At 36.1% G+C, this 14,409-nt stretch overlaps 1 protein-coding gene across 3 annotated transcripts in view; it reads left to right on the top strand.

Moving 5' to 3' along the window:
* SSBP2 (single stranded DNA binding protein 2) overlaps positions 1 to 14,409 on the top strand; it is a 135,691-nt gene that overhangs the window by 103,355 nt on the left and 17,927 nt on the right. For all 3 annotated transcript variants that reach the window (XM_051810850.1, XM_051810849.1, XM_051810852.1), the window contains 9 exons: positions 1,057 to 1,116; positions 2,386 to 2,452; positions 2,622 to 2,692; positions 4,737 to 4,804; positions 9,028 to 9,076; positions 10,147 to 10,182; positions 12,052 to 12,106; positions 13,536 to 13,606; positions 14,331 to 14,409. In XM_051810850.1, coding sequence (XP_051666810.1) covers positions 1,057 to 1,116; positions 2,386 to 2,452; positions 2,622 to 2,692; positions 4,737 to 4,804; positions 9,028 to 9,076; positions 10,147 to 10,182; positions 12,052 to 12,106; positions 13,536 to 13,606; positions 14,331 to 14,409 — 556 coding nt within the window. The remainder of the gene's footprint in view (positions 1 to 1,056; positions 1,117 to 2,385; positions 2,453 to 2,621; positions 2,693 to 4,736; positions 4,805 to 9,027; positions 9,077 to 10,146; positions 10,183 to 12,051; positions 12,107 to 13,535; positions 13,607 to 14,330) is intronic.

Genomic DNA, 14,409 nt, shown 5'->3' with positions numbered 1-14,409 from the left:
TTTTCAGAATTGTTATTGAACTTTCTTCTCCAGTTTGTAAACCCTCTGTACTTCAAATTGCTTTCTACTACTTACTTTATGTGCGTGTTTATGTAGTATACAGTATTTCAGCTTTCATCTGATTCCAGGATATGAAAGGTTTCATTTATTTATGCAAGATCATACGACAAATTCCAGCAGTAATTATTGGTGAATTATTGCTGGACTTTATAAGTGTGTGCTCACAGTTAAATAACTTTTAGCTCTATATTTTCTCCTGGAGTTACAGGTACCCTGCCTGCCAAAGCCATCCTCTTCGTCATCTTTTCATTCAGATGTTTTTGCCTTTCTCCTGTAGATTTCACATTTACCACTAATCTTTGTAGATTTCTGGATTATTGTTTAACGGAGATGTTAGATGTGTTTGCTGGCAGTACTGTTTGTTTATCATGGGCTGTGAGGGAGCTCAGGAGTAGCCAAGAGGCTTTAGAACCTTGTGGGATGGTACAGCAGATTTGGGTATAAATTTGGGTTTGAGAGAGGAGTGTGAGGATGGAGGGATAGGAGGAGTGCAGCACTGAATTTATATGGCTGATGAAACCACCAAAATTCTAAATATTTACAACAAAAACTTGGAGTCTCTGTCCTCACAGGTTAAATTTTGTAGTTTACTCTATTATGAAAAAATGCATGAAAAATATTACTGCATTATTATGCTGTTCTTTACCTCTGGACTCTCCCAAGAACACTTTTCTATTCCAGGGTTCCCATCTTCCCCCCTTCGCCAGTGTAGATGTCTGATTATATGATCTGAATGGTCTATTATTCTTCTTTGTAATGCATTAAGTTATTTATATTCTGCACACACAACTGCTGTAACAAAGTTTTAAGCAATATACCTTAGTAGAAGTATTGGCTAAGAATTTTAAAATTTATTTAATTCTGCTAAACATTATGGGACACTATCCTGAATACTCTATTTAGGCTGGATGCTGTAGCTGTGAGTATGACAATGACCCAGTGTGGTATATACAAGCTAAGTGGAATTATTTAGCAGTATTTCTTTTTTTTTCACAGCCTTTCATGTCCCCTCGGTACCCTGGAGGTCCAAGGCCACCTCTAAGAATACCCAATCAGGTAAGAATTTATCACTCCAGAGTGAGTGTTTGCTGTCTTACTTAATTCTGTGTAAAATGCATCAATCTCTCTACATACAAATTAAGTTTACTTCACAGTAAATATGGAGGTTATTGGTGAATAACAGATACCATGAAGTGCTGTGTGGCTCTTACAGACACTCTGAGGGCTTTATAAAAGTGTTGAATTCCCAGTTTACCCTCTTCCCTATCAAAGGATTTGTCTGCCAGCAAGGCAGGGATGTAGTGAGCTGCTGTTGGTCAGCAGGGACCTTCACTGGCCCATCTGTAAAAAGATGGTTCTGGAAGTGGAGAGCATTTGTGTTTTTAAGTTCTCCATAGTGTTTCCAGGGCTGCCTTTCTTATTGTCACACTATACCCCAATCTCATTTGTGGCTATTTTTTGTACCCATGTGACACAGTGTCAACAAATTTGTCTCTAGTTTTGGCACAATATCACTAGAAAGGATGAAATTTAAATAGTATCTTAGCAAAGGTTTTTGAGCTCCTTATCCAAGTATTTGGGTTCCACACACTCTGTGTTCCTGGGCACTGCAAATCCTGGCAGGGGGGAGCTGGACGTGCTGAGTGGAAGCGCTGCCAACCTGCAGATTTTGTTTCAGGAGTGTTGTTTTGTCTGCACACTGTGATATTTTCGGTTCAGAGCTGGAACATAATCACATAATGTCAGTGAATTACAGGTCTGGCTTCATTCACATTATACCGTGTTCATGAATAGCTACTTTTAGCACCACTGCCATGACTCGGGTTACAGTGTGGATGGGCAGTGTGTGGAAGCAATGAACTATTATAGTGCAGCTTTAAGGCTCAGAAGAGGTGGTAGTTTGGTCCTGGTCTAGTGGAACATGCCCCTGCCCATGGCAGGGAATTGGAATGAGATGAGCTTTAAGGTTCCTTCCAACCCAAACCACTCTGTGATTCTGTGATTTACTCATTCTGTGATTTACATTTGTACTGAAAATTTGGTGCTGTTTTGGAATGCTAAATAGCACCCAGTGGATCAACCACAAAGATCCATTAATAAAAACATTTTTCTACTTGGCCAAACTTCAGTTAAGATCCTGTGAAAATGAGCCTTAACCCTAGTTCAGCAAACCCAAAGGGTAGATTAACAAGTGGGGACATTAAAGCACATTACCCTTGGGTCAGAAGAAGAAGCCAGGAATTAAAAAGTAAAATATATGTGTTATGTCTTTAAGATAAATTTCTAAGCATTAAGTGCTTTTCCCGGTGGTTTCCCTTCCTTCAGGCCCTGGGAGGTGTCCCTGGAAGTCAACCACTCCTGCCCAGCGGGATGGACCCCACACGGCAGCAGGGTGAGTTCAGCCACTCCAAATTACTACCCTCACAAACTTGTATATTTCTCCCTGTATTTCAAACCCTACTGCACCTCTTAAAGATTTTTTTTTTTTATTAGAAAGGATCAATTTGCTAAAAGTTACCTGTGTATTGTGTAATTTTTAATGTGATGTGACTTTATTGCAGGACATCCAAACATGGGAGGGCCGATGCAGAGGATGACTCCTCCGAGGGGAATGGTGCCATTAGGACCACAGGTACCTTCTACAGATGGGTTATTCTTACTTGACAGGCCTGTACATATATTCCTCTGACTTTCTGTAACTTGAAGGTGCCCAGGATTTGTTTTCACAGTCCTCTTCTAAAATAAACTTCCAGTTTTACAAAATAAAAAATTAGCTCTGAATTGCAGCTGTGCAAAATCCAGAAGGAAAAATCTGTCATTTTTGTTAAGATTTGGAATTAAATGGGGAATCCCTTCATTTGCTTATTTCAGAAAAATGTATGCTGTCATCAAAGACTGACATTGGTAAGGGAGACCAAGGGTGGAGTAGGTGTTTCCTCATCCTGCTCATGGATAATTATGCTGATTAGGAGAAAAAATACTTCTAACTTAGAGAAACTCTTTGTACCAAAAATACCCCTGGAAATTCTGTGAAGTTTTTCTTTCATCTACTCTTGATCTAAATTTTTGGTGAGTGCTGGAGAGATTTTAATGTAAAACAAGATGCTCTTGTTGCCATTTCTTGCCCTTGTCCATCATGAGCAGATCTGTGGCTCTGTTTCAGCAGTGGACCAAGGGAGGAAACAAACGGCTCTGGTGCACACCTGAAACACAAATCCAAAATATTATTCTGCGTTTTGTCAGCACTCTCATTGAGGGAATGTGTAGGTGGTGGTGTTTCATATTGGTGTTGCCAGTGTTTTGTTTCACAGTGTGCTTGTTGTGCCCACACTTTGCATTTTCACTTCCCCATTTCAGATAATCTCTCTTGTGGCTTCTTGTTTGGATAACAGCTACATTTTTAATGATTAAATATCTTTGCCTTTCCAGTTCTGTCCATAACTGTCTCTACAATTTTGGATTTTCTTGGTACAAACCAGTTGTGCAGTTCCATACATTGGCCATGTGACCAACAAAACATCATTAAATACATTTCTCAATTTTTTCTGTAGCACTGAAATACATTTACCATTTTTGGAGGTAGAAGGAGAAGCTTTGCTGTGCTGCCATGTGAGATTGAGCTGATCCTTTATGCAGCACCATTAGTCACACAGCAGGCAAATTTCATGCCAGTTTTTTTATGAAGATAATTTTCCCATTTTTGCTGTTGCTTAAAATCCAGTGGTTTTGTAAGTTTCTCCTTTCTTGTGCCAAACATCCTCTTAAAAGGTAACCTACCCAAAGCTTAAGTTCACAAATTATTCTATAAATGGGCATACTCTTATTTTAGGACAAACTAGTAAATTTGTTTAGCAGTTGCAGTAATTACAGTTAAAAGTTAGACCATGAGGTGGGACAGACTGTTCTGCTTGTATCCCACTGAATAAAACCAGGCATAATTTACCTTTTTGTTTAAGTAGTAGAGTTCAACTTCTGTCACGATATCAGGGCATAAACTCAGGCTTTATGGGCATCAGGTAATTCATTTATTAGCATTGCTATGACATTAAGTATCATATGAAATACTCTAAATATTAGTTATCATAGAGCTGGGCTAGTGGAAGGTGTCCCTGCCCAGGGGATTGAAACTGGGTGGTCTTTAAGGTCCCTTGCAATGCAAACCCTTCTGGGATTCTATGATTTATTAGAATGGAATAACTGGAAGAGAGATGTAATGGTTATGCTGTATGTTATTAAAGTTATATGATATGGTGTAATTTTATACAAGCATAACAAAATTTAATTTAACAGAATACAGATTGACTTCCATGATATAGAAACCTCAGAACCTCAGACAAGATTTTGGATTTTCAACTCCCTTGGTTTAGAAGTCGAATTCATTATAAAACTTCCTTTGCTGGCCATCAAGTTGTCCTCAACATGTGTAAATAATTCCTCCTGGAACAACTTTAACCATTCTTAGCCTATTTCTGTCATTTGTAAACCTTCCTCCATGGGGTTAACAATATCGGTTTTTTAAGTCAACAGTCAGGGAACTCCTGAAAGTATGAAAGGCACTGGCCTGTGCAGGCAGCAGTTCCATGGGGACATCATTAACCTGCTGTCCTTTCTTTTCCCCTCCTCTTTGGTTTTGTTTTTTTGTTTCGTGGTAGTCTGACCCTTGGTTGTCATTGCAGAACTATGGAGGTGCCATGAGACCCCCACTCAACGCTTTAGGTGGCCCGGGGATGCCTGGGATGAACATGTAAGCACAATAATAACTCTTACACTATCTAGAAAATGTCATTATTTCGCTGTAGAAGTATCATTTGCGATAGATCAGACGAGGATAACATGCTTTGATAACTAATAAATGAAATTTTAAGAACTAGACTCACAGTCTCTCACAGGAAGCTTTGCTGTCCCAACAAGTCTGTACAAATACTCAGTTTCTTTCACAGATCAAACTTCAAATATTGGGAATATTTTGTCAGTATAATCACTGAAGAACGCTACAACTATGGCTCTTCTCTGCAAAATAAATCAGTACTTAATTTTAACAAAATAGCCATTGTCTAGAACTATTAAAAAAATACATTTGAAAGAAGAAGTGGTGATGATTCTTTTTCAATTGCTGTTTTTATTTCCATAACTACATTAATTTCCCCTCTAAACAGAAGAACTTTATAGATATGAGTATATTTTTTTCAGTTTTTCTGTGTTGTTCTGGAGCTGGATCATCATCTGGTAAAAATTTAAATAACAGAATTCAGTTAAACCGTACTGATTTATTCCAGGCATTGGTTTAGCCATGAGACTGTATTATGCCTTTTATAACTGAAGACAACCCCCCTTTCTAATTGTGTAGAAATACTTCAGATGTAAAATAAGGAAAACACAGTGATATGCTTTTTATCATTATATCAGAGACACCCATTTTTTCTCTTGTTTTTATAGAAAACATAAATAAAAAATTGTAATTTTCATTTCAAGTAGACCTGTCAACTTGAGAAAGTAAAAGAGGCATTGAGATTGATAATAACATTAAAAAAGAATGAATCTAATCCACCATATTCTTAATTTATTCTGGTTTCTAGACATGCCTTGAGTTCTTGAAGTAAAATCTAAAGTTGTGTGTTACTCCTATCATAGACATTACATGTGGGACTCAAGTAATTCTAGGAGCCTTCTCAAGGGTACGCATTTATACTTTTAAATTAAATTGATGTAAAACAGATATTTAGATATTTGAAATTCAGTGTGAGTGTAGAATAAGCACTATAGAGGATTTCCTCAGCAGAAGTCTGAATTATAAGAAAATTAACTTCCCAAAATAAAATGTCGTAGAAGTAAAACTGAGGATAGATAAGATATTTTGAAGGTATTTGTCCACATAAATGAGAGTTTACGTAGGAAAAATAAGAAAAGAGGTTTCTGGATGACAAGAATTCCTGGCCTACCAGAAACAGAGAAGATGGATGGAAATGCTAATGTTGCAGCATTTAATAAGCACATTCCATCAAACAGTGGAGTTGCTGTGATCTGGTTTTCTTTAAATTGTATTTTCGGGACACCAGGGTTTTTCAGATTTCAGTTAACACTAAATTTCAGTGAAGACTCATTGTCTGGTCAGTTCCAGCATTCAGGATCAGAGTTCATCAAGGATGGCCCACGGGCAGTGGCAGTGGACGGACGCAGCTGTACTAAATGTGTTCTCTGTTTTATCCCTTACAATTTATCTAACGCTTAGTGCAAGAAACAACAGTGTGAGTCATTTAGGGAAATTAAATTTCCAGGAAACAGGAAAACTGCACATAAGGGCTGTTGCCTTTTAGTAACCTACAGTTGTCTTTACATACCTGTGTATTTTCTTTACATGACAATTTTTCACTGTTCTTTTAATGTTTTTGGACTTTTGGCAGTGTTAAAATCCAAAAATGTATGCCTGCAGAAAAAGCTGCTGTTTAAAAATCCAGCCTTTTCTTCTTGGAAAACTCAAAAGGAAGCTGCTTTGGTCAAGAGCAGACCATCTGCCAAATATAATTGTACATTTTTCTGGGTGAAAAAGTGTCCTTTGCTGTTGAAAATGGCAGCCTGGGGGCTCATAGACAGCATTTCAGTCCATGTACTCCACTAGTGCAGCACTCCTAAGTAATTTCTTCCTCTGTCATCAGTAATACTGTCAGATTTCTGTTTGAAACAGAAAAACCCATGTTTTTCTGCAGAATAACTTTATTTTATTTTTAAGTTTTTAAGCTAAGATTTGATGTAGCTGTTTTTAGAAAAACATCATGTCTTTGTGGGGGAAAAAAGCGCCATTTTTTGGAACAAAGAGGCAGATTTCAGGGAGCAGTGTTACATTTCACTGGTGCTTTCCTTGTGTGACCTGCAGTGCTGTCTCAAGCACTAAGAATATCTCTGTCATGCCTCAAAAAAAAAAAAAAAGTGTGATTTTGTCTTTTAACTTCAATTCACAAACTTGTGTCTGGATGTTTAATTTCTTGATGGAATATATTTGCCCCTTGGGAAACTAAAATTTCAGATTTTTATTTTTCTAAGCACCAGGATTGACAAGACAGGACAACTAAGCTGAAATTGGTCATAGTGGTAAATACTTCATTAATTATTTTGGAATTGGTACATTTATAATAATGTTTTATGACTCTGCTTCCAAAATAAACATTTACTGAAGGGCAAAAGACCTGCTTGCATTGGATTGAAAAAACTGGAGGTTGGGGTTTTTCAAGTGTGTTTTGTAAGCATTTGGCTCCACAAAATCCATATGGCTTTACAGCAGAATCTGCTGCAGTGATTTTTGTGTCTATTCTGAGACCTGGCCAATAAATTTGAAAATTCCAATGGCTTTTTAGATAAAAGGTGAGTTTCCTGGTCTAGGGGTAAATTCCTAAATTTATCTGAGTTACTTGATTGGCACAGAAACAAGTGCAGGGTTTTGAGGTGAAAACAGACTTTTAAGTGTTGTTACAAATATTCCTGATTTCTTTCTCTGAGAGGATCCAATAAACCAAATAAATGTAGGAAAAAGAACAATGGGGGGGGAATTGAAGAACAGTAATATTTCACCATCTCATGTTAGCATTGGAGAAATTGCTGAATATTTGACATGAGAAGTATTTCCTCCCAATTAATAAGGCAGAAAAGACCCTCACCAACATTCCTGATTTCCAACATTCCAACAATAATACCAGTGGAAATAAATCAGTTTTCAGTTGATTTTTTTTCTTTTGAGGTAATTCCTTTATAGTTTCATCAACAGTGTAATAAAAAAAAATACGATTAAGTATTAAATCCCTCAGGCAACATAGGCACTTAATAGTTTTTATTTTTGGAAGACGTAAAAAAGGGATAGGAAACTGTATGAACTCATTAATCAGGTGTGATTTTTTTTCTCTCTGTTTAAATCACTCCCCCGTGCCTGGTGAGCTGTGGTGGTTAATGTTGCTTTTCTACAGCTAATGAGGCCAAAATGCCATTTTAAATGTGGAAGTTTTGTCATCTGCTCTGTTGTCACGGCCTTCAAGAAGTGATTCTGTCTTGTTTATAAATAACGAGAAGCTCCTAATGCTCCCAGAAATAATTATGGTTCCTGTGACTGTAAATATGGAGATTTTACCTCTTGTGTGGCTTTAGTTCCCTCAGGATTGTTGAGAGATGAAGGCTCACTGCCAAACTATTTTTCTGAGCTCAGCTGAGAGTGAGAAACTTATAAAAACAGCAAGAATTGTGAGAAAAACATTCTCAATCTGAAGAGTTTTCTGGTTTTAATAAATAAAATTTATTATTGTTGTGGTGATTATTATCATTATTACTGGGTAATTTTTTTTGTTGTTTTTACCATCATCATCATCTAGGGGCTATACCAACATATTTTTCATGGCCTGTTCTTTTATAAATTAGGTGTTCTCAAAACATGTCTCATATAGCATAATTTTATATTTTATTTTTATTTTATATTTATTTACATTTAATGTATATATTTATTTTTAGTGTTACTTATTGCTATTTCTATTTATTTTATAATATATATTATATATAATATATAATAATGTAATTTTCTCTTTTATGTAGCATATTAATAGCATAATTTCTGCTGGTAAAACCTTACTATATTGCAATATTCTAGATCCATAATGAATTGCCTGCATCCTCAGTTCTTTAGGAAGGGGGCTTAATTATGTGAGCAAGATCACTTGTTTTTTGACTGAAAGTTTATTTATTTTATGACTAATATTTATTAATTTCACAGTAAATAAATTAATCAACTCACCAAATGGTTAAATGGCAGTGCAACAATGAGAATTCTGCTCTAGCATTTTAACTTGGTGTAGTCATGGTTTATAAACTCACTTTAGTTTGAAAAAAGCAACCTTCTTCCTTCCCTGGAGATAGATAATTTAGATTTTGTTCCCCAGAGGTGGTCAGAGGATGGGGATGGTTCTGTGTCTCATCATTCATCTTCTGTTACAGGGGTCCTGGGGGTGGCAGACCATGGCCAAACCCAACCAATGCTAATTCTGTAAGTAAATATTAAACATATATTTGACATCTTGTATTTGGGGAAGTATCCTTACATCAAGTCCAGCACTTCCATAGCATAAAGGTTATCCTGGGATCCCACATGAGCAACAGTGGCTGGTATTTCTTCAGAAAACACAAAGTTTTCATTGTCATTCAGGGATCACACATCATTAGTTTAAAAATGTCCTTTTTTGGCATTTGCACAAGGGATAATGTGGGTCTGGCTTTTCCTGTTATACAGTTCTTTCTGTTTTCTCAGTTTTGGTATTTTAATTCTAGTAATGACAATTGGGGAGGGGGAGAGTTGAAACTCTTCCTCAGTTTTCTTTTGCATGTAGGTACCTGATTAAAATGGGTATTTTTCAACTGATAGTTGAAATATGTTCATTCTCTGAAATTAATTGAGTAGTCCAGTAATAGGTGTATTCGTAACAATCAGTGAATTGACAAGTTGTCTGTCAAGAAATTTGTATTTGTCAGCACAGTTGCTTCTCCTGCATCAGCACTGGCTGGAGTTACTTTGGAGAGAATAATTGCAAAGGCTGTCATAAAGAAGAAAATCAGATTATTCACAGGATTTCTCCAGATACCCTCTTTAACAAACACCACACTTGAATTTGAAATGAAAACTGCCCTTGGGGAAAAAAAAACCATAATGCAAAGAAATAGAGGTGTCTTCTGGGTTGAAAAATAAGATAGTTTTCTTTCCTTTTATGGTTAAGATTTTAATCAAAATTATGTATCTGTAAGAATGTACCAATTCATTTCATGCTTGGATGGCTCTGAAGTCCTGTGGACTGAAATGCAAGTATGTGCTGCTGAAGCTTATAAATCTTATAAAGTATATTGCCTTAATAATATTAAACCTTTTGATATTTTAATATTTTTATAATTAATATTTTAATAGTGCTGAAAAGATGTTTATTTTCATGACAGAGTAATTTTTCCCATAATTTTAACTGTGTGTTTTAATTACCCTAATTAAAAAAATAAGCATTAACCTGCAGCTGCAGGGACTCTCATGTTACTGCAGAGGAAATCAGTGTTTTGTCTCTGTTGATATTACAGATACCTTATTCTTCAGCATCTCCTGGGAACTATGTAGTAAGTACATTTGTGTGTGTTTGTTTGTTTGACATCACATTTTATTTAAGCAAAAAAACCCAGTCCAGATGTTGAGAGGAGCCCCCGTGTATTGGTTGGGAGCGGCACATCTGATCTGCACCAAGGTGTTTTTTCAGCCATTCCTGGTACAGATGTGGGTGTTCTTCAGTAGGACCATTATCAGTCTGGTCGGAATTGCCCTCAGTGCTTTTTGACTCCACTAAACATTTTTATAACTAATACAAATGTATTGTCTGCAGTAATAATGGGCAAAAAACCCTCTCAGCTTTCTGGGTAACACAGTGTTTTGTCTGAGCTTCTGAACTTCTCCAGGAAAAAAATATTTACATGTAGCACTGGTTTTTGTCTCTGCCCCCAGAGATTAACTTTATTTATTGTTTTAGGCTCTTCATTGTTGTAGTTATTGTTGTACTCGGATTATTTGTGTGTCTGATGAACTTTCTAAGGTAGATTGTGTGGACTGTTTTTATCACATGTGTAGAACTAGTGTCACAGGGTAATAGGAGAGAATTACATATTTAAAAGCAATTTATTTTGTCCTCTATTTATGCAGTTAGCTGTGGAAAAGGTTATGATTCTCACAAGTGTCCATAACTGTGGTCCTCCTTTTGCCACATGTTTAGAAGAAACAGCCCAAACCTGCTGATCTCCAAACCAGTTCCTTTAACTCAGAACTTCACAGATTTCTTTCTGTGTGGAAGAGGTTTGTGGGTTTGCTCTCAGCATTTGTGACCTGTTATTGCTGGAGAATTTAAAAGTATTTTGGGAATATTTGGCTTCATAGAAAGCAAGTGTTCGGGGATGAGGGAAGGCCAGAGAGCTCCTAAAAGAAGGCTTTTTGTCTAAGGATTTGTGATCTGGAACTACACACTTTGAGAACTTCATAGGAATAATCTATGTATAATATATTAATATATATGCACTTCTAGAAATATATAAGTATATATAAATGCACAAATATAGAAAATATACAAATATAAATATACTCTCAACATGAAAATAGTTGATACCAGAAGGGTTTGTAAGAGAAGAAAATAAACAAACAATGAAAGTAAATGCAAATTTACAATTAGGGGCGAAAGTTAATGAAGACAAATAACTTTTCTGATAAATGGTCAGTTAATGGTTTCTGCATCTCTTTATGTGATGTTGAAAAATACATAGAAAGAGAGACATTAAAAATCAAGTTAGTGAGATTTAGTGCACAGATATATGGATAAAAAGTACATGGATAGTCTTTCATGCCTAGATATGGATAAAATATGGATATGTTTATATGGATAAAAGCTTATGGATAAAAAGTATATGGATAGATACCCTGTAAGCAGACAGGAACAACCAAACCCTTTTATTTGCTGTCACTGAAAAAAAAATATTCCTGTCTGAAGTAGTATATCTACTGGTTTGAATTATAACAAAAGATAGAAAGTAATAGTCACATGGCAATGGAAAAATAATGTATTACTAGCAATCTGACTGTTCTTTATTACGGAAAGTCAGTATTTAACTTTTATTGACATAGACATTTTTGCCACAGTGGAAGTTGGTAGTTTTTCATGTTACTTAAAGATATTAGGGGCTCTGCAAACATAGGAAACAAAACATTATGGTTCTGTTCTTACTAAATGATTAGGACTATTAGAATAGAATTCCTAGAGAAATTCTGTAAGAATTCTAAAACTCCTGTTTAACAACCAGAGTGGTTTGTGTTCTTAGTCCTGAACAGATTTGTGACCCAGAAATACCTGAAACTCTAAAAAATCAGGTGTTCCTTGATGGTTTTTTTATGTTTGGGGATTTTTTTTAATCTTTCATTTCATGCTAAGTGACATTTTTTCCTGTCTCCAGGGTCCCCCAGGAGGTGGAGGGCCACCAGGAACACCCATCATGCCTAGTCCTGCAGGTACTGAAATGTACTTGGAAATTATAAAATCATAATGGATTTTAGGAAGCACACAAATTATATTTTTTAATAAAGTGTCAGATAATAAATTATTTGATTTATATTTTCTGCATCAGGTTTTTCTTCCCCTACTTGCTGTCATCTGCAGCACTGGAGGGCAGGGAACTTTCCTAACGCACCATAATATTATTTTCATTAAATACAATTCCACAGATTTTTGTTTTTTTTAAAAAAGCAACCTAAGGTAAAGATGTTTTGAAAGTTCTATTTTCCAAAGTGTGAAAACACTTAGGAATTTGCCACCCACAAATTTTGCCAAAGTGTTTACTCTCCCCTGAGACAAACAATTCAAGGATTCCCGCAGCCCAACCATCCATCCCTTGTGTATTTTTCATGAGCTAGCAGGACATGGGCAGAGCCAGGGATGTATCTTGGATAAAGAACTTTTTGCCTACCTTACTGAATATTAAAAATAACTTAAAATGCTGATTTTACTTTAGGCTGAAAGCCTTTTGTGTCCCCCTTTTCTTTGGACAGCATGTTTGAATGTTCTAGTGATATACAGTGCTCTGTATATAACTCAATTATTTATTTTAATTAACACTTAGAGAGGCATTTGAGGAAGATGAAGCTGTAGACAAAAGCCTTGATTTAACTTCCTTGTGTACACAGAAATGCATTGGATGTGGAATGGCCTTGTGCAGGGTCTGGGTACAGAGTGCTGAGCTCTCTTTATTCTCTTTGCAGAAAAAAATTATTTTCCAGGGTTGCCAATATTTTCTGTTAAATCATGCTGTACCTTTAGGGATGCATTTAGACTTTCCTTATGTTTTCAACATTTTTTTTTGGGGGGGGGGGGTTGAAGCATTGCACCATGCTATACCATGAAGATCCATCAGACAAAGCCTCCCTCAAAAGTGGGGATTGTTGCACAGTGTCCCACTGAGGAGCTGGATATACCCAAAATCAAATAGACTGACAGGCATGAGAGTAAAAAACTTTCACTAACTCACAGTCTGTATAAGGAAAAGTTGTTTTATCTTTTCTTACAGATGGAAAACAAATTGCAGGAAGCATTGATCAGAAACAAACTCCTGTTTTATAGAGACTATTGAAGATGAGTGAAGTAATTTAGGACTCCAGGAAACATCAATATGGAATTAAATAGTTACAGATACTTGGTGATTTATAAACCTTTTAACAGTCATACATAAAAACCAGAGACCAGAGGTAGCTACTGAGGGACCATGGCAATTTTTTCTTTTCATAGCTCTGTTGTGTGGCAGCAACAGGTAGAAAGGGAATAAAATCTTCCATTATCTTGCCACTGTGTATCAGGGATCCAGGCACAGAAATGACAGGAAATGTATTAGGTGAGTAGTTTTATTGAAAAGTGTATATTAGCGCTTAAAATAATATCTTATTACAGATTCAACCAACTCTGGAGACAACATGTACACTTTAATGAATGCTGTACCTCCTGGACCCAACAGACCTAATGTAAATATGAATTTAGCTGTATGTTTCTTTGAATTATGCAGCCTTTTGTGTATCCAAATATTGCATTTCCATCAGGTAGCATTATTGCTAATTTTTCCATTCTTATGGGTGGCCCTTCAGTTGTGGGCCTTTGGGAAAAAATCACCAGTGGAACTTAAGAATAATTATCTATAAATACTGATAAATCATTATGCAGTAAATAGTAGATTGTTTTTGCCATAATGTTAATGTCTTTAATTTTGTGAAGAGGTAAATTTAAGATGAATATATGAAATTGGACAGAAACTGCTCTAGTTGCAAAGGTAATGTGGAGCAGTCAGGGTTTGAAAGCTGGTAATTAATGACTTAAATTAATAATTTAAGGGAGTAATAAAGTTCCCTGTAACTTCAATGGGAGCAGGGCTGGGTCAGCACCAGCAGGTTGGAAAGTCATACATATAGTGTTTAAGTAAATAATAAATTATTCCTAAGTTATAGACCAGCCTACAGAGATGACAGTCTCCAAAAATCATTAAAGTGACCAATAGCAAAGATGGTTTTCTGTCTTCACGTGGAAGACCTTCTCTTAAAGGTCTGAATGGAACTTGAGAGTCCCTTCTCATTCAGAGCTGGGACTGTGAATTTTTCCTTTACTGTTTTTATTTTTCCTCTTGAGGAATATTTTCTCTTTATTAGGTTGTCTAAAAAATATTTGTACAGTTTTTAATGTCTGTTGCTTTTGTAGTTTCCCCTGGGACCAGGGTCAGATGGGCCGATGAGTGGACTGGGTGGAATGGATTCACATCATATGAATGGATCATTAG

Source organism: Manacus candei, unplaced genomic scaffold, assembly GCF_025592945.1.
Source record: "Manacus candei isolate 608988 ecotype Guabito, Panama unplaced genomic scaffold, ASM2559294v1 h1tg000079l, whole genome shotgun sequence".
NCBI lineage: Eukaryota > Metazoa > Chordata > Aves > Passeriformes > Pipridae > Manacus > Manacus candei.
The sequence above is the reverse complement of the archived record's forward strand: the minus strand, read 5'-3'. Positions and strand labels throughout refer to the sequence as shown.